The sequence below is a fragment of the Macaca nemestrina genome, chromosome 19 (genome assembly GCF_043159975.1).
Source record: "Macaca nemestrina isolate mMacNem1 chromosome 19, mMacNem.hap1, whole genome shotgun sequence".
Taxonomy (NCBI): domain Eukaryota; kingdom Metazoa; phylum Chordata; class Mammalia; order Primates; family Cercopithecidae; genus Macaca; species Macaca nemestrina.
In genome coordinates, this window is record NC_092143.1 from 14518615 (window position 1) to 14545368 (window position 26754).

At 34.9% G+C, this 26754-nt stretch overlaps 1 protein-coding gene across 3 annotated transcripts in view; it reads right to left on the reverse strand.

Moving 5' to 3' along the window:
• LOC105476970 (cadherin 7) overlaps positions 1 to 26754 on the reverse strand; it is a 138963-nt gene that overhangs the window by 31636 nt on the left and 80573 nt on the right. For all 3 annotated transcript variants that reach the window (XR_011616821.1, XM_071085216.1, XM_011733265.3), the window contains 2 exons: positions 14528 to 14781; positions 596 to 732 (listed from right to left, as the gene is read on the reverse strand). Coding sequence is in view for 2 of the 3 variants with exons in the window: in XM_071085216.1 (XP_070941317.1) it covers positions 596 to 732; positions 14528 to 14781 (391 nt within the window). In the remaining variant the exon portion in view is untranslated. The remainder of the gene's footprint in view (positions 1 to 595; positions 733 to 14527; positions 14782 to 26754) is intronic.

Sequence of the window (26754 nt, forward strand, 5' to 3'; positions counted from 1 at the left end):
TGTTGAAAGAAGAATAAATGGTAAACCATGAATTTCAATATTCTTTGATGTTAGAACTCATATTTGCATGACTATACATTTGTATTATCAACACATGTATTATAAATGCATACATATTAAAATACACAATATATCATATACATACATACATGCAAATATGCATTCAATTTTCAATAGTTTTTATTACTTATTATTTTATTTTATTTTTTATGAGGGACTAAACTTAGTTAATATCAGAATATTCAAATCCAGATGTCTTGGTTATAGATCAATGTACTCATTATTATAAGCTATTTCACTAACTCCATAACAGCATTAACATGATATATGAATTGTGATCAGAAAACAAGAAATCCTGTGAGGGCAATATAGGGCCATTGTTTTTTAGTCCTTGGTTTTCATAAATTTTGTAATTATTAGCATACAAAGACAGTGAAGATAAGTATATTTCACAACTTAGAAATTTGGTATTCTCAAGTTTTCGTTCAATTCATATAAGGAACTATTTTAATTAAGTTGAATTTACAACCTCATGACAATCGATTCTCCACTCACTGTCCTCCATCTTAATTTAGTTTTAAGCCTCACAACTTACGGCTCTCCATTGCAAGTACTGTGATATTGTGAACAGCATTTGTCTCTCGATCCAAAGACTTGGCAGTTGTGATGACCCCACTGTTGGCATCAATATTGAAGTATCTCTCCAAGTCTGTGTTTCTGTCAATTGAGTACCTAATTGAACATTGAAGAAAAGAAAAGCCTTCAACATGCATGTTTGATTATAATTTGCTAAAACTATTTCATTATTTATGTAGCTCATCACTAAATCCTACTGACTCTCTGATCTGTCATACTAATCACATAAATGCATGCCTTGTTTAAAACTCTACCCACATATTAGATGGTTTATAACCTGTGTCTCACTAATATATTTGCTTTTCTGTCAGACAGTACTAAATGAACACCACAGTGATCTTCACAATGGCTTTGAATATGCCATTAGAACTACAAGTTCATTATTACTACTATTATTATTTATTTATTTTTGATACAGGGTCTTGCTGTCACCCAGGCTGGGGTGGAGTGGATCACTGTAACCTCGAACTCCTGGGCTTAACGGATTCTCACACCTCAGCCTCCTGAGTAGCTAGGACTAGAGGCATGCAACACCATATTTGGCCATTTTATTATTATTATTATTTGTAGATGCAGGGTCTTGCTATGTTCCTCAGGCTGGTCCTGAATTCCTGGGCTCAAGTGACCCTTCTGTCTCAGACTCCTAATATGCTAGGATTATAGGCGTGAGCCACCGTCCCTGGCTAAATTCATTATTATTATTAAGACTCCTGTAAACCATTTACAATATATTTGGTAGCCCTGCTCACTATTATGGACCCTTCTAAAATGAAACATGTAAACATCTTGCCCATTTGTATATACTTAGTAACATCTTTTGTTCTGACAGCACCAACCTGTTATTAACCCTCTTTCTTTTCTTTTTTTTTTTTTTTAAATCTTACTCAGTGGTCTTGACGAGGATTCTAAAGACATGTTTCAAAGTAGAACCCCTGAGATTGCATGGCTATTTTTGCATGTAAAAGCCTTTTCTCGAAATATCTGTAATCCAAATATTTTTTCAGCAGTGAAAAATTACTGCTCCACTTGTATTTTTGTCTATGTTATTATTTGTTTTATACACAAAATTCACCCTCCCCTCATGATGATCATCTTCAGGTTCCTCTCACAGTCTTTCTGGTTGGGTGAGATGGCTCTCATTTAAAAACAAACAATTAAACAAACAAACGAACAAAAAAACAAACAGAAAAAAAAAGCATACACCCACTTTAGACATGATGATTAGTAACTGCTTCAACTACACTCATGATCCATTAAAAATAATGGCCTTTCATGTTCTTCATCTTCTTGATTCCTGATTTGCTCCTTTACTCCAGTTGTCATGGATTCTTATGAACATACCCTTGACTTGTCAGCTCTAATATACGCATTACTGTTGGAAACTCTACTTCAAGCATACTCTCTGTTCACCACGTCCTACTCCAGCAATTCTCCATCCTGACAGGGATCTACAATTTATTGACACTAGCAACATTTTCTTAAAATCAGTTTGCCTTTATTTCCTCACATCTCTCTTACCAATTTATGTACTATGAGCCCTCATTATTAATACTCCTGTATATATGCCTATTACATCGTAATATATCAAACTTAGTGACATCAAACAATAATAATAATATATCTTATTTTGTTTGAGTCAGGAATTTGAAAGTGTGTTTGTAGGGCAGTTTTAGCTCTTAATCTCACAGAAGGTTGTAGTCAATGTTGGCTGGGTCAACCGTGATTTGATGATTTGACCGGGATTGGAGGATCCAGTTTCAAAGTGTCTTATTCACATTGATGGCATGTGCATGGCATGGATGGCGAGCTGGTGCTGCCAAATGGACTCCTCTTCACAGCACTGCCTGAGTGTCCTCATGGCAGGAGAGCCAGCTTCCTCCATTTTTTTCAATTTATCTGACAGTGTGTTTTTTCTTCTTTAATTTCCTAATATGATAAATTATATTGATGAACTTCTGAATATTAAACCAATCTTATGCTTCTGGGATAAACCCTACTTTATCATGGTGAATTATTCTTTTATATATTGCTTGATTGAGTTATCTAAATGTTCTGTGGAAAATATTTGCATGAAAGTCTTGATCAAAGTTTTCTTTTCTTGTACTACGTCTGCCTGGTTTTGGTAGTAAGAATAAGGCTGTGTAAAAATGTTGGGATGCATTCCCTCTTCTTATATTTCCTGAACAATACTGTGTAGAATTGGTAATTCTTCTTTAAGTGTTTGGTAAAAATTTGTCACTGAAGTGATCTGGGCTCAAATATTTCCATTTTCAGAAAGTTTTTAACTAAAATTATAATTTATTTAATAGTTATGGGATTATTTAGGTTATCTATTTCATGTTGAGTTTTGAGAGTTAACACTTTTTGAATAATTGATCCATTTATTCCAAATTGCCCAATTTCATTGAAATTATAAACTTTATGTCAGTAGACTTGTTTATAGTATTTTCTTATTCTGTTTTTTATGTTTGCAGGGTCTGTAACATCTCCTCTTTTGTTCTTAATATTTATCATTTTTTCTGGGGTTTTTTTTTTTTCCTTTTTCAGTGTTGGTAGAGGTTTATCAATATTTAGGTCTGTTCAAAAAAAACAAGCATTTAATTTTATTGATTTCTGTATAATTTGTTTTGAAATGCATTGTTTTTTGCTCTTATATTTATTGTTTTATTTCTTCATCTTGCTTCGGATTTATTCTGCTAATGTTTTTCTAATTATTACTCCAGGACAGGGGACAGTAGAGGGAAAATAATGGTAAACTCATCACAGGTTTGGAGATACTTTGTAGTACCCTACTTCACTAAACTACCTGCTAATATTTACTTTTCAGAGTTCTGATGGCTCCACTCTATCCAGGTTTCATAGCTGCATTTACTGTGAGATACAGGGTGGAATATGTTTACTTAGAACAGGATTATGTGTGTATCTATGTATACATATGTATATATACATGTACTTACATACTACATATATATATGTATGCAACCAATATAAATATATAAAATACACTTCTATATAAGTAATATTCAATGGCAATATGACAGCTGATATTAATGTTTGATAAGAGGATTGTAACTTAATGAGATTAGAACCCATACATTCATGCATCAATTGAGCCAATATTAAAGCCTGAATTGTTCTCTTTGTCAAATCTCTAAGTTAATAACTGAGATAATGTTTGAATATTCATGAAAAAATAAATGTCTAGATGCTTGAAAGCAAAAAGGCCTTGAACTTGACAGACATTGGTCTAAATGAATTCATGAAATTCCCCACAGGGCTAACGTCAATAACTAAAACACCTGCCTCTATTATCAATAGTCTCAAAGATCTTAGCATTAGAATAAAAAACATTAAAGTGGAGAATTTATTTAATATGCTAAATGTCTCCAACAACTATTTGCCTCACAGAAAACCACAAATAATTTAGGGATCTAGTTATAACCTAGGCCTTCTCTATCTGTTTTGAAAAAACGTGGGCCACAAAAGTTTCTATCATTCAAATATTTATCATTTCTGAATTATAAATTCTGCAGCTTCCCCTATAGATATATTTATTTATTTATTTAGACAAAATCTACTCTGTAGCCCAGGCTGGAGTACAGTGGTGCAACCATGAGCTCACTACAGCCTCAACCTCTCAGGCTCAAGTGATCCTCCCATCTCAGCCTCCCAAGGAGCAAGGTCTACACACGTGGGCCATGTGCCAAGCTAATTTTTGTATTTTTTTTAGAGACACGGTCTCATTATGCCTCCAGGGCTGGTCCCTAACTCCTAGGCTCAAGCAATTCTCCTGCCTCAGCCTCTCAAAGTATTAGGATTACAGGCTTGAACCACACACCACGTCTGGCCCCCCTTCTAAATTGTGTGTATTTGTTAATAACTATAATTCCCACTTAGATCTCACTAAATAGCATATATATATATGGTAATTTATGATGTTATAATTTCCTTATGTCTTCCATTTATTCATTTATGCATTTGGCAATTATTCTTGAGCACCTGCAAGTGACATACTATTTCAGGAAATACATTACATAAACAATTTTTTTAAACTTGCAACTGAAATAATAAATATTGAGGAAGAAACTAAGAAGTTGTTATGAAGGAGGTCAGGGTATGTTTGCAGAAAGGTATTGACTTGAGAAGACATGGGATGCTTTGGCAAAGATGAGGTTTAGACTGACAATCCAGAACAGTCCTGTTGGTTATTACATTTCTTAATGACAAGGACTTGGGATCACCTAGTATTAAAGGGGTTTCCTATTTCTACCAGTCCCTCTGGACATGCAAAAACCTTAAGTTGTTGTATAAAGCATTAGCTAATGTATAAAGTTGCTTGAGAAAAAAAAATCCTTAGGTAAGAAAAATAAAGAAAATACAGATACTTTTTAGAATGAGAAGTGTAAAATATCTCTGCCTTAGTAATGTGGGAGGGCTGATTGAGTCAAGAGAAGAAAGGCCCTAAAAGAAGTCTGAGAGGACACACTATTTGATGTTGTGGATTGACTGGCCCAGGGACTTGAGAAATGCAGTTGCCTGAGTTCATTGGAGGCTGAACTAGAAGTGTGAGGATAGGGGATTTCCTAATCATGAACCACCACCAACTACGGTGCAACTTCTGACGCCATTAGTGGTGTGTGGACTTAGAACAATCTCTCTAGCTTCTGCAAAATACAGCCTAAAATACTTGGCTACCTTTAGCGTATGTTGGAGTGAACAATTAGAGAGATCACTTCCATATTTTTGCTGCAACAGCAGTTAAGCCTCTGCCCCATCCACTTACTATGCTGACAGCTCTGTATCTCAATATCCAGTCTCAAACTAGTTCCTCAGATTTGTGTACACTGCTTTATAGATGCCTGTACCATCACTAATACAATCTCGATATATTTATGAGCAAATTTATCAACCTTTTCCCCAAATTACCCCACCTTCTGAACTTTTCTCTTTGCAGGATGTAATATTTAAAATGTAGTTTACCTTCTTTCCTTAATTCTCAAACAAATATGTAAAGTCATATAGTGGCAGAAACTTCCATTTGCATACCTAATAATTATATTTCTCTTACGTCCTGTTAAGAGAACTGTGCTTTTGTTAGAGTCAGCCATACGTCCAGCTGAAAAACTATATTTGCTAGCCTCCCTTGCAGATGTGGTGTCTTTTTATTTAAGTTTTGGGAAATGAAGTACAAAATACATTTTTAGCCTACAGCCTAATTGAAAAACTCCTTAAAGCATGAGTGATAGCTGTTAATTTATCTGGTATTTGATTTCTGCCCTTCCCCTTTCTCTCACCTGAGGGATAAACACAATGGAAGAGATCCAGAAGCCATATTGTAAATAAGCGGTGACAAGTGCTTAAAAAATGAAGCCAAGGCTCTTGATGGCATTATACTGCCAAGGTGTCAGTCCTTGAGAGCATAGCTCCAGACTTCTCATTAGTATGTCATTAGTGTTAAGCTTTGCTGCTACTAGCCAAGCACAATTTCTAACTAACGCAAGCATATGTTATGATTGAGGTTATTTCAGTACTGGACTCTAAAATTTCACAGTTGGGGGTTGGATCCAAGATTTAGAATCATGACTATTTGAACCAGTTTTCCAGCATACTATGTTGCATATACATTAATTGTAGTTTCAGCCACCTACATCTCTATAATTCAGCTTCTATTTGTTTTTATCCCCCTCTGCTTTCCTATCTAAACTCAAAACCAGTCAAACTGATGTATTAATTGGTGAACAAATATATACCACACACATCTCCAATTCTGTGCCTTTTCTCATGTTGGTCATTCTGTATCCCTGTTTTTCTTCCTTTCCAATTATTTCAGTCCTGCTATTCCTTGAAGACAAACTAGTAGCATTAAAGCAGCATGCCTTTCCAATTACATCAGAAGTCATGCTTTTTAAAGAAAACCTGCAGGGTGTGTGATCCGTGGAGTTTACCGAATGTTCCTTGTGCTACACCACCAGGAACCAAAGACTGAGGATTAAGGGACAGTGTTTCTGGCCATGACCCTGTCACTAACCTACTGTACTAATTGGGGCTTTTCATCTGTGCTTTTTCTGTTTCTTCATTTGTTCAGTGAGAAAGGTTTACAAGATTAATTATCATTTTCAGATCTAACACTGAATTTTTTTAAATGAGTTTTCATGTAAGATCTCTTCTACAGCCACATAACAAGAAGGTTTCTGCAAAAGACCGTATCTCATACATCCGTGTGTCTTCAGTGTTTGAACATCTGTTACAAAATGAATTCCCTAATAAATACCGGTGATTATCCTGCAGCTATTTGATAAGCTAAAGAGATCAATTAAAATGTTCTTCTTTATATTCACAGGTAGCATTCTTATCACCAGCTATTAATTTGCATATCAGTGTTCGCAAACAGAAAGTGGGGGTGAGTGAGCTAGATTAACACAAATATATCATCAGTACTCCCAAAGTGGCAAAAGATAATGTAATAAAAAAGCATCAGCAAGTTTAATCAATTGAAATAGATGAATAATTTGAATTGAAAATTTAATCTACTATAAAGTTTGTCAGTATGCGTGTGGGCATTTGCGTGTGTCTATGTGGATTGCTGTAAGGATCGTACAGGTTTGATATAGACCTCACTAAAATCCTGGAACCATATTTTCTAACTATGTGGCCAGGGATGTATTTATTTCTAAGAACATAGTAATAATAATGCTTGCCTCTTAGGAATTTAATGATAAGTAAACTTCAAAATAAACTATTGAGGCCGGGCCCTGTGGCTCACACCTATAATCCCAGCATTTTGGGAGGCCAAGGTGGGTGGAATGCTTGAATTCAGGAGTTAGAGACCAGCCTAGGCAACATGGCAAAGCCCCAGCTCTACAAAAAATTAGTTGGCTGTGGTGGTATGTGCCTGTTGTCCTAGCTGCTGGGGAGGCTGAAATGGGAGGATCACCGGAGCCCAGAAGCAGAAGTTGCAGTGAGCCATGATTGTGTCATTGTAATCCAGCCTGGGCAATAGAGTGAAGACTTGTTTCAAAAAAAAAAAAAGAATAAAAATGAACTATTGATTTCTGAACTTAATGATAGCAGACACCTTGCTCACCCCTCTTCTGACTACGTCAACACAATTTTCCTTTAGGGTTTTAAACTTTTTCAAATCTCATATGCAATCTTCATGGCACTCAAGATGTCCAGAACGTTTTGGAGAAGAGACGGCCACATATATCAATATATGCAAAAAAACAAAAACAAAAACAAAACCTCTGCAGCAAATGTGAATCTTTTAAACAGAGGGCTGCAAGAAAAGAGTTGCAGCTGATTCATCACAGTTGCCACATTCTGAAGAGCCTGCTACAAGTATTTACAGAGGAACCCTATTCCTCCTTTTCTGAAGATTGGTCATTCAACTTTTTCCTTTGATTCTTTGAGCTATACCCAATTATTCCAATAAACTTCTCTTTTTTTAATTAACCATGGCCAATTTCTGTTGATTATGGTTAAAGAATGTTAAGAGGACAGTACATGATAAAAAGTAATATTCCCTAACTTTTTAACCCCATGAATAATTCTCTACCATTTACACCAAGAACATTGAATTTTTGTATTCCTTTATTAATGTGACTTTTCATTAAGTATTTTATTTAATAAATTATACATTATATTTTTAATATACGTGTGTGTGTGTGTGTGTGTGTGTGTGTGTGTGGCAGGGCATCACTGTGTCACTGAGGCTGGAGTGCAGTGGCATCATCTCAGTTCACTGCACCCTCCACCTCCTGATTTCAAGAGATTCTTCTGCCTCAGCCTCCCAAGTAGCTGGGATTACAGGCATGCACCACTACATCTGGGTAATTTTTGTGTTTTTTGTAAGGACAGGGCTTCACCACATGGGCCAGGCGGGTCTCAAACTCCTGGCTTCAAATGATCCACCCGCTGTGGCCTCCCAAAACGCTGAAATTACAGATGTGAGCCACCGTGCCCAACCCTCAATAAGTATTTTAGATATGAAAAATACTGTAAGAAACAAATCAGAACAAATGTAATTTTCAATGAATTTATTTTACCTGAAGTCTTCCAAAAAGGTAACTAAGAAAGGCTTTGCTGACAGCAGAGCTTTGTAATTCTACAGCAGTATAATAAAACATGAAAAAATGGCCGGGGTGGTGGCTTATACCTGTAATCCCAGCACTTTGGGAGGCTGAGGCAGGTGGATCACCTGAGGTCAGTAGTTCGAGGCAAGCCTGGCCAACATGGCGGGACCCTGTCTCTATTAAAAATACAAAAATTAGCCAGGCGTGGTGGCGGATGCCTGTAATGCCAGCTACTTGGGAGGCAGGGGCAGAAGAATTGCTTGAATTTGGGAGGCGGAAGTTGCAGTGAACCAAGATTGCACCACTGCACTCCAGCTGGGCAAAAGGAAAGAGAAAGAGAAGAGAGAAGAGAGAGGAGAGGAGAGGAGAGGAGAGGAGAGGAGAGGAGAGGAGAGGAGAGGAGAGGAGAGGAGAGGAGAGGGGAGGGGAGGGGAGGGGAGGGGAGGGAAAGGGGAGGGGAGGGGAGAGGAGGGGAGAGGAGAGGAGAGGAGAAAAAGATGGCTCAAATAAATTAGGCATTTCCTAGAAACTTTAACTCTACAAAAATTATCTCTGGATAGTAAGTACACTACTCTAACACTTTATGTTTTCACCAGACATGAACATATACTCTCTTTTTCCATTTTTAGTGGTAGTTATGCTAAAATGAGCAGCATTTGAAATAGAGTACAGCTTATAGTCTTCTCACAGATTTAATATCTGCTACTTTTTAAGTTAATCAGTTTTACTGCTGCTATTATTTTTCTCTATGTTATGTTATCAGCTTGCTAATTTTCTTAGAATAAAATAGATATTCACAAATAATTTAGATTTCATATGTGCACATAAATGCATTAATACAAGCTACTCAAAAAATACACATTGAATTATTCAAATACTTCAAATATGTTCACACTAGTCACAAAAAGGAATTTCTGATATACTATTACCAGTTTTTATGTGAGGGTATACAATACCAGGAATGCTGAAAAAGCCCACAGGTAAATATTATCCAAGAATCCTTTAACATAAATATAAACATATTTCTATAATTAGATTATTAGAAATGCTTAAAATGATGCCTAGTACTTTTTCTTTTCCTATATTCATATCTGATCTTATTTGTAATAATATCATGTTCCATTTCATTGGTCATTTTTAGCATAGGAACTTTGGGTTTGCTGTGATGCCTGCAGAAATGAATTTGCTTATTTCATAATTTAGTACTAGGCTTTTAAGATATAACCAAATAAAACATAAATGTATTTTGCATGATGTTTTCTTGGCTTGTCCAAATCTTGCCATCCCTTGAAGCCCTACTTACTCTACCTCTCCTTCACATGAAATCTTACAGCCTGAACTTGGAGTGCTGATTATTTATCTTACGGTTTGCCATATTACAGTGCTGGCATATTTTTCCCCATATTGTTTAACTTTTATGAGATCTTATTACTTCATCCAGATTATAAGTTCCTTGAGGTCAGAGGAAATGTTTTATTTATCTTTGTTTTCTCATTAGCATTTCCCCAGTGCCTTGCATAACAAAGGTTTTTAATGAATGCCTGTTCAGTCATTGATCAGTCTGCCAATGCTGACATGAAAAATGAGTCAAATCCTCTAGACTTTAGGGTGTTCTTACAGCTTTTACCATCTTGGATGAGAATCACAGAAGTGAAGTTTCTATCATTCAGAAACATGACCAGAATCAACAGACCACAATCTGTCCTTCCAAGTTCAAGAGATAAAGCCCAATATTGAGTACTTAGGGCCAAAATACATGATGTGATAAACAGCTACTTATCAAATAACAAGCCAGAAACATGCTTGCCCTCAATTACCCATTTTTCCTAAAAAAAAAAAAAAAAAAAATTTCCTCTAAGTATTCTCAAGTATCAACTAACTTCCACCCTTGGCTTTGACTGCAATTTTGGTTTACATACGGTTTTATTTCCACATATCACCCCCTGCCACAAAAGGACAGTACAGTGTACATGAAATAGTGGTTTACTGGACTTTCGGCTTAATCTTTCCATCTATGACAACTACACTTGTGAACATCAAAATGCTCAGGTTCCAATAGTCATGTAGGTGCCCCAGTCTTTTTTTAAGGAAAAAGCAGATTCACAGAGAAGAGTTATGCATAACCTTTGGTTGGTACTTCAGTAAAGTAGGTAGACATTTTAAAATGCTGTGCAAAGCAGGGATCATGTAAGAAGACAATATCAACTTTGCCTTGTGGGGGGCAACTAAATATATATTTTCTAGAATTTTAACTTATTGCCTCATATATCAGAAAATATTACAAACATAAATGACATATGCTACATTTCAGTATTATACAACAAAGAATGTCAATAAATTCAAAACTAATCATCCTATTGGCTATACTGTTTTACAAGTCAAACCCTACTGGTCTAATTTTAAACAATTACCACAAAACAAAAAATGCTTTTTCATTCCTCAAAGAACTACAATATTGCTAAAGGTGTAACGCACAAAGCTCACAATTGTTAAGGCTCCTCATGCCCCATCTCAATCTGGAGATTCACTTTTCCTAGTACCTCAGAAAACTGTGCTATTTATTCATCCATTGACATATGTTTTATTATGTTAAACATATATTGTGAGACAGGATTTACATTTTGATAGTTATTGGAGTGCCTAATGCAAATACGTGTTTATATTCATCAAAAAGCCCTACAATATGTTATATCTTTTGGAATATGTGTGAGTACAAGACAACCTGCAATATAGATTGCCAATATGGTTGCGTATAAAATGCTATGTCTCTTTTACTGACTTCATTAATCTCAGAATTAAAATGGCATGAAAACACAATAACCTATAATAATAGCAATACATAATGATAATACATGGTAATATTTAAGTCATGATTCACAGTTTAAAAGCTTCATTTACTTTCTCTCTTTTAGTCAATCATCAGAAAATCCTGGGATAAAGCATCAGTTACTTTTCCTTTTTGCTGGCTAATACAAAAACATAGGAAGCAAGGTGACATCTCCTAGGTCATTCCACAAACAGCAGTGCTGGGAAGGAAACCAGTCTTCAAGAGAATGCATGAGAGTAATGCAGACTCAACAAATTATAAAAAAATAAAGAGACTGACCTCTTAAGGGATATTATATTAAAGGATAGAGGAAGAGAAGTATGAGAAAGACAAATGCAGAAAAAAAAAGGTGCAAATAATTGTGCTGACCTTATGAAAATCATGTAAAAACTTTCAAGTATGTAAGTATTAAACGTGACTCAAGAAATTAATTCTACAAATGCAAAAGAAATATCCATATATTCAAAATAAAATTTTAATTCACTGGGGACAAAGTCTGTCTATTTCTCTATTTGTGAGATAACAATGTAAGCTAATACTAACTTGAACTTTCAGGTCACTGTCATTACTCTTAAGGAAATGAAAGTGGGGTAAAAAATATGGTGCTGGGTAGGTACTCTTTCACTGATAAAGACCACAGAGATTTTTACTTCCAAAATCAGAAGTTCAGCCTTTGACCTCTGTGCTTCAGAGAACAGACCTGGAGCTCGCTTCATCTCTCTCTAGTCACTACTTGCTCTTTCTCAAGTCACCTTCCACTTGGGCCCTCTATTCCTTCTTCTTCTTCAAATTACTATACAATAATATTGACATTTTTTTCAACAAAAATACTATAAAAAGTGAAATATTTTCTATGAAAGGCTTCAGCAGAATGACAACAAGGGACTGGGTAATAGAAGAATTTGAACAGGATAAAAATATCAATGCAATCAATGAAAATATTCTTAAATCCTTTCATTTTACTCATTCATTTATTTATTTTAGAGACAGGGGTCTCACTATGTTGTCCAGGCTGGAGTGCAATGGTTACTTACAAGTGCAATTGTAGCTTACTGCAATCTAGAACTCCTGGTCTCAAGTGATCCTCCTGTTTCAGCCTCCCAAGTAGCTAGAACTACAGGCATTTGTCATCCCACCTGGCTCCATCATTCATTTTAGTAGTAAATTATAATATATATTAATGTCTTTCTTTCTCCATATCTCCAACTTTATGAAAGCATGTCTCTCTTTCCATTAAATTAAATGATTCAAGCAAAAACCAAATTGTCCTAAGCAGCTAATCTATGCCAGTAATTGTGCTGTGGTTGATTGTTCATGAGGGCAAGAGATTTAAGGTTTCACTAAGAGATGGAATGCTATAACAAAACTCACACTCATGTTTGCCCAAATTAATATAACTTGGTATGTGGGGCTGAACTGCAGTCAGGAAATTTTCTTGACCATGAAGGCAGGGCAATTACAGAGAAGAGGGGAAGGCTTATTCTATCTGCTATATTTGTGATTCATAAATATTCTTGTGCACAGATTATATTCTCAGAAATGGTCTATTATCACCACATTAAAAACAGTATAATCATCAATACATTCTGAAATTGCTGTCTAGATAAGGACATAATATGTATGATTTCATTTTTTAAATAACTATTATTCTATACCAATCCTTTACAAGGTTTTATATATACATGTATGTGTGTGTATATATTGTATATATACATATATACAATATATGTATATATGTATACATATACATACAATATATGTATATATGTATATATGTATATATACAATATATACACACACATATATAGATATATATACACATATATACACACACATATATACATACATATATGTATATATACTACTTTAAAATATATGTGTGTGTGTATAAATGTATATAATCACTTTATTAGTTTAGAAAGAAACATTATGGGCTTTTTTAAACCAAGAAATATTAAGTAATTTTCATGATAATTTAGAGTCAAAGTCCAGACTTATCTCAAAAGTTAGCTGAAAAGCACTTACCATTGTTAAATATTATTTAAATCTAAAAATCTGTAGATAGCTTATAATTGAACATATCTGAATATAAAATAATCATTGTGTTTTCTTTTTCTTTTTTTACCTTATAGTCTTTGTAATCAAAATCAAACCTTTATGTTGAAAAGTGAAGTATTTTACTTACAAACCCAATTAAGACATATAATACAATAGACATTTTATTTCAATTATATTCTATTTTTTATAATGTTAACTTAAACAAATAAGTCTCACAGAAACACAGAAACACATGTATACACACAAAAACACATGTAGATCCCAGATTATAAATTATAGCTAAAAAGTGCAAAATGTAAGGCTGACATATTTTGAAATGCTTACATATCACCATTGTGTCAGCATTAAAGATATGATCTGGCTATAACAGTGTCTAGCCTTGATACAAGACTACTGAAAGGATATTCTTAATAGTCTTTACATGTGGATAGTTTTTTTTTTAATTTTTTAAGTGGAAATATTAACTGAACAAATACATACTGTTCAAGTAGACCAATATCAATAAAATGATTTGTTTTCAAATTAGTCCCTAATTTGAATTGCTGATACAATTATTTTTCTAACAGATGCACATATCCTACAACTAAAACATGCATCACTTCATTTTTGAACATGCTTTGCTTTCAAATAGGTTCAGGATAATTATTTGAATAGAAACATAAGCTATGGCTTGTAGATAATAATGGATGCCTAAAAATATGGCTCAATGATAATGGCCTTGATAATCAGATGACGATTTTGAGTTAGTAAAATGTATGTTTCTAATCCTGTTTTACCTCTGCTGTTATAACTCTCTCTCTCTGTATATATATATATATATATATATAGTTTTTTATTTGTTATGAACAAAGAAGCATCATAGCATAAAACAAGAGTTGTGAATAAAGATGCACTGTTTGTAAAACCATAGAAAAGGAGAGCAATGACTTTTTACCTCACAGGGCTATTGGAAGAATCTGGGTCATGAGCTGCTACAGTACCAATGATATTCCCAACCTGGGTAGCTTCTGACACCTCCATGGGGTACAAGGGTGAAGAGAACACAGGGGGCTCATCCACATCTTCCACAATTATCTTCACGGTTGTTGTGTCGCTGAATGGACCCAAGCTTAGAAAGCGGGGGTCGGCATCTTTATTTGCAGCTTCTATCCGTAGTGTGTAACTTGTTTTGGCTTCAAAATCCAGTTCCTGTAAAGAAAGTCATTAGGAAAATTAAATTACCAGTTAAATAGTCAGCAAAGCAGAGCCTTTTCGTTTATGAATGTCAATAAGCACAGGAAAGACTGTGTCATGTAAATGCACCATCAGCATTCAAAAATAATAAATAACAATGCCAATCAGAATTCTTGCTGCTTTCCTGGCTCACAAACAATGGTTAGTGCTTCTGAATCAACTTCATCCACTCTGCTGCTATACGCTGCATGAACAGACAGATATCAGTCTTTGGAATATTATTTGAAAGAAAAACGGGTCAAATTTATATTTTTCCAACAGGGACTTTCAATGTAATATTCTTCCACCATGTGATTTAACTGTACTACCCAGGGTGTACTTTAAAAATTAAGAAAAACATCACTTTCTATTGAATTTCTCATTTAAAGGTCAGTGATTTTGGGGACTACATTAGGATTCTGAGTTTTCAGGGCACTCAAAGTGTGGTTGCAGGGGCAAGTGTGCCATCCTGAGGTTGTTCAGTCTGCAAACATGGCCAGTTCTTCTCCATGAAGCACCCATCATGTCTGCCTTCACTATTCCTCCATCAAAATATACTAGATTATTGGGTGAACCAGCCCCCAATATTTCAATGTAGGTTCTTTCTATTTTCCCTAAGTGTCAGCCAATCTGAGAAATAAAGAGAAAGAGTACAAAGAGAGAAATTTTACAGCTGGGCCTTTGGGGGTGTCATCACATATTGGTAGGACCGTGATGATGACCTTGAGCCATAAAACCAGCAAGTTTTTATTAGGGATTTTAAAAGGGGAGGGGGTGTATGAACAGGCAGTAGGTCACAAGGAATCACATGCTTCAAAGGGCAATAAAGATCACAAGGCCAGACAAAATTAGAATTACTGATGACGGTCTCTGTCCCACTGTGCAGGCATTGTCTTGATAAACATCTTAACAGGAAACAGGGTTGGAAAGCAGACAAACCGATCAGACTAGAATTTACCAGGCTGGAATTTCCCAATCCTAATAAGCCTGAGGGTACTGCAGGAGACCAGTGTGTATTTCAGTTGTTATCTCAACCGCATAAGACAGACAATCCGTCTATAGACCTACCTCCAGGAATGCATTCCTTTCCCAGAGTCTCAATTATTAATATTCATTGCTGGGAAAATAATTCAGTGATATTTCTTCTACTTACACATCTGTCTATAGGCTCTCTGCAAGAAGAAAAATATGGCTCTATTCTGCTTGACCCTGTAGGCAGTCAGACCTTACAGTTATCTTCCCTCATTGCCTGAAAATCGCTGTTGTTCTGTTCTTTTTCAGAGTGCACTGATTTCATATTGTTCAAACACACATATTTTACAATCAGTTTGTACAATAGTGGTCCTGAGGTGATGTACATTCTCAGTGTATGAAGATAACAGGATTATGAGATTAAAGTAAAGACAGGCATAAGAAATTATAAGAGTACTGACTGGGGAAGTGATAAATGTCCATGAAATCTCCACAATTTGTGTTCTTCTGCCTCAGCTCCAGCCTTGGGGTCTCCGTTCGAGGTCCCTGACTTCCCACAACACTAGATCTCTATTTTAGGAGGTTAACAGTTATATCTCAGAATCTTTACACTGTATCTAATTTTCCAACAGGATTTACATGCTACAATTTTCCTAAAAATTAGTGACCAACTCAAACCACATGAGAGCTGAAAAAGGTTATAAGGACAATTAAACTAGTTGCACTAGCACAACATCATCTTTGAAAAATAAAAATCATACGCACAACATGTAGACGTTGTTTGTGACAATAACATGCTCCTTTTTCTTCAGTGGATACAGAAAGTAACAGGTTTTTATGACTTTTAATTTCAGTCTCACCACTGCAAAACTGTCTCCAAATTCTTTTTACATTTAATGATGTAAAACAAAAAGAATTAAAAAGTTAAAAAAAACTGCATAGGAATACTGCAAAATATAATACATATTTTACTTAGTTGTCAGTATATAAAAATAAAACATTATGAAATGTGAGCTAATATGTAATACTGAGAATTGTAATTCTAATTCATTCACTATATGTTTGGGTGTACATATGTGTATATATGCAGGCACACATTTATTCCAACTTAACCCACAAAGGATGTGATAACCAAAATAAATAAAACAATATAGTTACATAAGTATAAAATAGGTATAAAATAGGATATATATACACATACTGTATTGTGTATCATATATCCCATACTGTGTACAGTGCATATTCACTTTGCTACATAAAATATAACACATATACACACACATATACACATTTTATATATAAAAATATATGTATACACATTACATATATATACACATATATGTGTGTACATATATATACATAAGAATATATACATATATATGTATGTTTGCACACAAATATTAAAGAGATCCCATGGTTTATCTCTCAATAAGAAAAATGAAAAAAAAAGTGTATAAATCAATACAGAAAATAGGCTTACAGTATCTAGACCAGACTGTACTTACTAAAATGCTTATTTAACATCTGTCTTAGCCACTAGATTTGAAGCCCTGACCATTTTGTTCATCACTATTACTCCCAGTACCTAAAATGCTTTTGATACATAGGGGAGTCTTAATACATTCTTGAGCCTCCTTTTCTTGAATTAACACAACAACAACAACAAAAATTAGAACACAGATATTCAAGTACAAGAGGCTGAAAATTAAACTATATATCTGACCCAAAGAATCCTGCTGGTCAAAGTGAGAGACAAGGGAAGAAATACAGTCAGGTATATTGTTTTTCTTGAGCACAAAAACACTTTATAGAATTGCTCCAGAATGAAAAAGTTTTAATTCTTATCTAAGGTTTTACATAAAAATGTTGGAGCACATGGAAAATACTGCCATAACAACATTGTATTAACAAACTCAGTAATATTTTTATGAGGCTAACTTTTTTGGTTTTTTATTATTTAAGAGTTGGTTTTGTCCAATGGTGGTCAAACAAAGGTGAGAATCAGAACCTACCAGAGACCCTTCTATATCATGTGTGGCCCCTTCCAAGGGATTTTGATTCAGCAGGTGCAGGATGAGGCACAGGCAGATATATTTTTAGAAGGCTCATCAGGTGATTCTGATGCAAATTTTCTCTTAAGAAACCTGACCTATTCATTAAAATTTTCTTGGGCCTATATATAAATTCCAACCTTTATTTTGGGGACACTTCTCAGAAGCATTCTCATTTACCTAAAAGCATCTACTGAGAAATCAAAACATACTTGTAAATAGTTTGGATAATAATCTCAGTTTGTCCTTATATTCTTTATAAAAATTACTAACTATAAGAGGAAACTTATTTTCAAATATGATGTGTCTGTATGTAAAAGAATATGCTTAGAAATCCCATTTGTCAGCTCCTTTCAAATCAATGCAAAACCACAACTTTATTTATTCAGGTTTTCACATTAGCAAAAGGCATACCAAGTATTTCTGTATTCAAGTAAAAGTTTGTCTCCCTTATGAAAGAATAATTTAAAATTTACTGCAGAAATGAATGCAATTTTTTATAGCAACTTATTTTTTTAAATGTGTCTAAAAGGCAGTAACATGAGGTATAGACATCTGGATGCTAAAAAGTCATGATGAAACACAGTATTATGCATGATGATTGGTTGCCTAAAAGCTATTATGAAAATAAAGCAATAAAAGAATTCATGTGAAAGTCTATGAATCAAGATTACAGACAAAAGGAATTGCTTCACAAAATTATTTTCAGAGCACATCAGAATATGCCAGGATCTAGTTTTCAAAGAGGGGAACAGTGTGATGAATAAGACTGTTAAGCATTTGAATAAAAAATAAAGTTTTACAGTAAAATTTACTTTTTATTTGATTTCTCATTGTTGATTTCTAGATAAGTAATATAGTCCATAATGATTATAATTAATTATTAAGATTATACTTGAAAAGTAACAACAATTGAGAAAAGACACTAAAGAAGGAAACAGAAAAAATAAAAGTAATTTCTAAATAAATTATCTCAATGTTTGAAAGTACATTGTATTAGTTCGTTTACTCGCTGCTGATAAAGACACACCCGAGATTGGGCAATTTACAAAAGAAAGAGGTTTAATGGACTCACAGTTCCACGTGGCTGGGGAGGTCTCACAACCATGACAGAAGGTGAAAGGCACATCTCACGTGGTGGCAGGCAAGAGAAGAAGAGCTTGTGCAGTGAAACTCCCCCTTATAAAACCACCAGATCTCATGAGACATATTCACTACCACAAGAGCAGTATGGGGGAAAACTGCCTCCAAGATTCAATTATCTACCACTGGTTCCTTCCCACAACACATGAAAATCATAGGAGCTACAATTGAAGATGAGATTTGGGTGGGGACACAGCCAAACATATCATACGTATAAGTGGATACTTACATAATTGGAAATTTAACCAGGATTAAAAAAAAAAAAGCTTCTTCTCTCTTTTAGCGTCTCTAGCATTCCCAGAATGACTCTGTGGCTTCACCACTTCAAGTCTGGAATCAAATAAGGGACATACAGACCGGTAGATACTTTTTGAGTGACATCTGTGTTAGAGACACTAAAAGAAAGAAGCAGTTTTTTTGTTGTATTAGTTTCCAAAGTACAAAAGTAGTCTTTAAATTTATAATTAATTTTAAATTTATAATTAAATTTACAATTAAATTAGGATAAATACAAAGAATTAAAAAGATTAAATAAAAAGAATTCTGTGTAAGGCAAGGGTCTGCAAACTTTTTTGTGAAGTGTAAGTATTAGTGACTATTAGCCTTTGCAGGGCATACATTGTCTGCCATATGAAAACGAATAAATATGATTGTTTTCAAATAGTAATTTTTTGATAGTTAACTCAGATTTTAAATTCTATATGGCTTTCATGTATCATGACACAGTTTTCTTGTTTTGAGATGTTCCAACCATTTAAAAATATAAAACCATCTTTATCTCCTGGGCTGGATAAAAGGAGCCCAGTCTCTCATCTAAGGAGCCCAATATGGTAAGGCTAACATTACAAGTGATCAGCATCCCGTACACTTTCTCTCTTCTAGTATATATCACCTGCTGCTCCTTCTTTCTCAGATGATTCAAAAATTGTATTTATTTCTCACATAACTTAGTCATTCCTCTCAGATAAATCTTTTAGAGACTATCACCTTCTTAATACTCATTTCCATAATCCCCTTACCTATGTAATAAAACTTTTTTTATATTAAGAGCTAACTACAAAGAGTTGTACACACACACATCTTTAACATGCATTTAAAAAAATGTAAGATTAGTGTTTCTTTTGCATTTTATATTTGTGTCCGCCCCCGTTCAAATCCCAAGGTGATGCTATTAGGTGGTGGGACTTGTGGGATTTAATTAGGTTTTGAGTGTGGATCCCTCATGAATGGTATTGGTGCCCTTATAAATGGGACCTCAGAGAGCTCCCTCACCCTTTCTGCTGTGAGAGGACACAGGATATGGCTGTGTATGAAGCAGAAAGAGGGCCCTCATCAGACACCAAATCTTGACTTTGGACTTCTCAGCCTCCATAACTGTGAGAAATAAATATTTGCTGTTTAAACATCCAGCGTATATTTCTGTTATAGTAGCCCAAACAGACTAAGACAATATTATTAATACACATGAAAAGTAAAGAGCAAAGAGTTCTAGTGAAAGTCCAGAAAGCCCATGTTTAAAGAGCACAGATACTACATGAACTCACGGTCATGTATATCCATCACACCGTATAATGTTATCCTGCATAAGCCCTTGTTGACCTCACCAACTTCATGAGGTTTTTGTAAATTATTGAGAAATAAATAGCACCTAGAACAGTGACTGACACAAAATAATCACTGTATAAATATGTGCTGTATTACTATTATGCTGTTATTAGAAGCATTATTTCCTGCTAGATAATAAGCAAATGGAAAGTAAAGAGTATATGTTTCTCATCTTTGTTCCGCTCTGGCACCTACGTTGTTTGTCTTTGGCGAATTCTATTGTTGGATTAAAAAATATGACTATCACAAATAGTGGAGTCTCAAAGTTTCCCCTGCCACTTGTAGTCTTTTCAATATTAAAACAAGTTAATTACTGAATTCATTTAATAAAATCATTGCACTTTATTTTTCTTCATTAATATAGCTTTGCTTCTGGTTTATAGCCAAATATATACTCGTTAGGTTCAATGACCTTCTTATGGATCTTGCGCCTTTAGCCAATGATGTTGTTAATGTTTCAGGAATTGATCCAAGTTAAATCCTTCTAAAATTCTCCATTCTGTTCTCTTTAATGGTAGCATGACACTATCAGGGCTGGATAGTGTATGTGTATATGTGTGTGTCTATATACTTAATGTCTTATGTTTAATGTTGATTTTGTTCAATAGTTCTATGATGGATTGCCATCATTAAGAGTATTTCTTTCTCTGGAGATTCTAGCTGTTTTTTCAGATGAAAGTATATTTTGTAGCTTTCAATATCCGTAGCTTTTCCTTACTTCTTGAACAAATAAATATGAATATTTTTTCCTAAATGGGCTTAAATGAGATCATACCTATGGAAAAATAACCCTCATTTATAACTTTTCCCTTACAATAATTTTATGTTACATTGGGCACAGTGGCTTACATCTTTAATTCCAGTGCTTTGGGAGGCCATGGTGGGCAGATCATGAGGTCAGGAGTTCGAGATCAGCCTGGTCAACATGGCGAAATACTGTCTCTACTAAAAATACAAAAGTTGGCTGAGCACAGTGGCATGTGCCTGTAATCCCAGCTACTCGGGAGGCTGAGGCAGGAGAATTGCTTGAACCCAGGTAGAGGTTGCAGTGAGCTGAGAGCACACCACTGCACTCCAGCCTGGACGACAGAGCAAGATGCCCTCTCAAAAGAAAAAAAAAAAAAGAAGAAAAATTCTCTAAATAAATATACTATCCAGAACCTTAAACCTGATCTACAACCTTGGATGAGGTATAAGAGCAGGAATAATTCTGTACATTTAAATATAATGATTCCCCAAGAATTTTCCAAAGTAAAATACATCCTCTTTATTATGAACAACTGCATTCTGTGGTTTCTATTTTCTTATTTCCCTGGGTTATGACCAAGAAGGCCTTATGCTTCTTCTAGCTTGAGTAAGTTTAGACAGGTTTCTTTCTAATTTTAGGTCCCGACCTCTCTTTAGAAAACTTGTCACTGTAAATCTTTTCTCTGCTCTTTTAATATGCAAATCTTTTAAAAATCCTCTTGACACTTTTATTAACAAGGAATGTCTTCCTCAAGGACCCCAAAGCCATCTCTATGAAATTTTATCATTAAGGAAGACAGAACCAATACACCCCAGTTTCTGTAAAAGGATAAGAGCCTAACTTCAGCAGAAGCCTTGTTCCAAATTGCAAAACTATCCCCTGTCATGATGACACAAGAACATTTACTTTCCTATTGGTTAAAGCCAATTATCAAACACAATTGGCCTGTGATCCCCACCCTCCATCCTGGCTCATAAAAACTCTGCAGCCCTTTGCTTTAGCCAAGTTGAGTTTGGACTGAGTCTGGTTTCTCTCTCCTATTGCAACAGCCTTGAATGAAGTCTTCCTTACCTGTTTAACTGTCCTGTGCAATTTTTGCTTTCACAGAAAGTGGTTTTGGTAAGTAGATGAGGGCTCTATTTTGAAATTTTTGGGACTCATGAATTTTAGTAAGAACTTATATTTTCTAGAGAAGAAGGTGAGAGAAAGATAATATATAAACAATAAATACTATGTTCTATCTAGGCGCACACTGTTGCTGCATTCATAGAGGTCTATGGGTTATGGGGGAGAGGAGCTCTGGAGGTCTTGCCAGCTCTGTGTATTCTCTGCAGTGGAACTGACACTTTCTTATCTTTCTAACTGTACTAGACTTGAGATTCCTATAACAGGATCCTAACTTTATTAATCTTACAAATCTACAATAGATATGATTTTTTTTAATAAGATAGAGATTTACTGATTTACGAAGAAAAAAATATCTAAGGCCAAACAAATTACCTGAAAAACAGTAAAATTAGTGTAAGCAAATTCAGAATAAGCAAAAGAGATTACTGGTTATCTCCATGTCCATTTCATACTTTTATGACAGTCATTATCATTATTATTTTAATTATACTTGAACACAGATATTAGGACAGTACATGAACAAACACTTGCAGTTTGCAAATATATTATTACCAGTAGATAGAAAGTGCCTGTGCTCCAAAGGTAGGTTGAAACAAATATAATAAATAATGCAGAAACGATTGGAGCCTAAAACCATAAATTATACAAAGACATGATCAGGAATACAATAATGATATAAATATCAGGAGATATTATTTTCATCATCTAGTAACACAAGATAACATTGAGGAATGTTATCATCAAAGTAACCACAGCCATCACGTATTATTTTAAACTGAGCACAGAATTTCTGGCTCTGCCTATCCAGATTCTTATTCATACTTAGTTAACGAGTGTCTTCCTTTCTCTCTTCTGTTCTCCTGTCTGGATCAGCTTTCGCCCCCACAGAAATGTTCCATTTTGATTTCTGCATTAATTAATTTCATACTGCTACAGTAACAAATTACCAACATCTTAGTGGCTTAAAAACAAATTTATTGCTTTATAGTTTGGGAGGACAGAAGTCTAAAATCAAGGTGTTGGCAGAGCTTCATTCTTTCTGGAGGCTTTGGGGGAGAATTGTTCCAGTGTCCAAAATCTGCAGTATTCTTGGCTCATAGCCCCCTCCTCCATCTTCAAAGTGCATCACTCCAAGCTTGGGTTCCGTTACTGTATCTCTTTTTTATAACACTGACTCATCCTTCTTTCCTCTTTAAGGAGCCTTGACTGCACCCAATTATGTGATCCAGGATAATGTTCCCATTAAGCTCCATAACTTAATCACGTTTCCAAAATTCACTTTACCACATAAGGTAAAACATTCACATATTCCGTGAATATCTTTTTGAGGAGGAGGCATTATTGTGTCTACCACAGCCTCCTACTGTGAACTTAGGTAGTCTGTTTTGATTTTATAAGCATAAAGCAGAAAACAAGCTTTGGAAAGGACGGCATTTCTGCCCAGCATCTAAAACCTGGTTTACCTTACAGCTCAGGCCAATTCCCTTACTATGCTGAGGTCAACATTTTCCAGCATGCACTATAACTATATCCAATGACTTCTAGAGGGCTTCATACATTGTCTGGGAAGCAGAATCCACATTATGACCTGAAGACAACTTAACATATGCTTTCCTGGAACCCTTCATCAAACAGTGGAAAATCTTAACTGATCTTGATCAATAAAATGACTTTGTGAGATAGGCTAACAGAGGAGAAATGATGATGAGGGAAGTGGGCAGATCTGAGATTCAGTATTTTCTTTGCCATTTCATGAAATGTAACCTGAAGGTTAGTTCGTCTCTCTAGAGCGGTGCTGGATCTCAACATACTTTTTTGACTTTCCCTGTGTCCACAATACCTTATTGCTTCTTTCTTCTCAGGGATGTTTTTTCCCTTCACTACCTGAATCTAGGTTGTCCTGTGTCTTGCTTGGGTCGATATAATGTGGCAGAAATTATGATGTGCCAATTTTGTCTAACAGCCTCAAAAGACCATACAACCTCTGTTCTTACCATTCTTGAAACAAGCCCAGGTTACCCAAGGGATGACAGGAGGCAGAGGTCCAGGCCCCTTATTTTCTGGGCAGACAGCCAGCCACCTTCATGGAGGCAGAGCCACCATGCTGACCAATAGCTGATGCACGTGTGAAGCCACTTAAGACCAGCAATAAGGTAGTTGATACAACCACAGATAGAAAGAGAATGAGAGTTAGTGACCAGTTTTTGTCAGGCGATGGCAGCATATCCTGATAAAATGAACCAAAATAAACTTGAAATGGCCAAATTAAACAGTCGGGGAGAAATCAGATCTTGACATGGGAATTTCTTTGAACTGAAGCAAGAGCTTCAGTTCCTTGACTATTCGAATCTTCGCCTTATCTGTTATGTCCCATCATTACTATGTATCATAGATGTCAGGATCCATCAATTCTCTCTTCTATTGATAATATATGCAATTTCTTCTATTCATCTAAATATAAAACTTTGTTTATCAGCCTTTTTAATAAGTTATTTTTAACTCCTCTTAAAATACCTTAATTCTGGAAGAATAAAACAGTTTGCCTTCTCTGAGTCTTTCTTTGCCATGATAACTTAAATTTTTCAGTTTCACCAAGAATTGTCTAAAGCCTTCTTTTCATCATTTAATGTATGCCCTCCATGGATGTTATCAATGGTCTCTTTCATTTTGATTACCATGCACGTGCATATAACTCCTAGACCTAAGAATGTACTATAGACCTTTTCCTTGAACTACAGACCTATATTCATGACTTCTTAAACATATTTACCTTGCTATTACAGTGCATCAAACATCACTTGCTCCAAGCCATCCTATACATCTCCATCTCATTCTCAAAGAACAACACAAGTGTTCAGCTATTTACACAAACTAGAAACACCGGCTTTGTCTTTAAACTCTCCTTTTAACCTTCCTCATACAATTATTAAATTCTCTCCTATCTACTTCTTATATATCTCTTTCCTGGAATCCTACCCATTGAAATTGACCTAGGAATCAACACACCATGGGAGGGCTGGGGGGAAAGGAAGGACAATGTTACATGATCTGTGACTTGTACTCTTCAGCAAAATAAATTCCATAATGGACTCACTGGAAAACATCTTTGATATACACATATTCTGAGAATACTGCTATAATAACTATCAAAATTTTAAAAAAATCAAACAAAAGCTGAAATACTCTTAAGTGAACAAAATCAACAAAAGTTGAAATAATCCTAAGTGAAAAAAGTCAGTGCCTTTTGATCAGGTCAAATATGTCAACATGTAAATTAGCATAATTTTCTTCAAAGAATGTTGATTTCTTATTTTCTTTTTTTAATAAAACTCTGTGTTCATCTCTACTCTAGACTACTCAAGCACAGGTAAATTTATACCTTAATTAGCAGATAATAAGCCTATATACACAAACAACACACACATAATGATTAAAACAGTATATACTTACATACATAGTAACAATGATTGAATTAAGTGGAAAACATAATCTGAAGTCCAGAAGCTCACCAAATTTTCTCGGCCTTGAAAACTAAAATAATCCAAAATTTATGCTTTATAATGGTCTAATGAGAGCAATGTCTTTGCTCAATTTTAAGAAATATGCATCCTGAGCAGCAGGATTAATTGAACAAAATGTTTGAAAGAAAATAAAAATGAGAGGAAGAAAAATAAATTGGAATTAACCTTGGTTTGATTTTCTCTCCCTACCTATCAGCAACATTTATGAAATACTAAATGAAATACATATTTGATTGTGGAAATTAGCCCTCAATATCGCAAGTAATAGGCAAAAGAAACATTTCAATACAAGATAGTGAACTCCAGATCGTCCACATCTGTGCAGCTTCAGTTGAAGGTTGGAAGGACACTGTGCTATCTAACTTAGCGCAGTGAATGGCAGGCAGACGGCATTATCAACGCTTCCACATCTTGCTCTATCATTTTGACTTCATTCAGCCTTTCATGGGGTATGGATATGAGAATATTTTGAACCTAGCACAGCAAAATTAGCCTTTAAAAGCCTAAATGTCTTAATAGTGTGACAATGTGGGCCACCAAAGAAATCACATGTCAGATACTGGATGCACAGTTGTCTTTCATAGGAAATTAATTTTGAAAATGCTCATTTTTTACTCTATAGTAACTCCGTAGTAATGTGTTTTATAAAAAAAAATCCATATTTAATCACAACTGAGGACTTATATTGAAAACTGAGGTCCATTGGAGGAGAGACTCCCATATATTAAAGAAAAAAAAATTAAAAAAAACTAAAGTACCTAATTTTAAGTTATGACAGCAA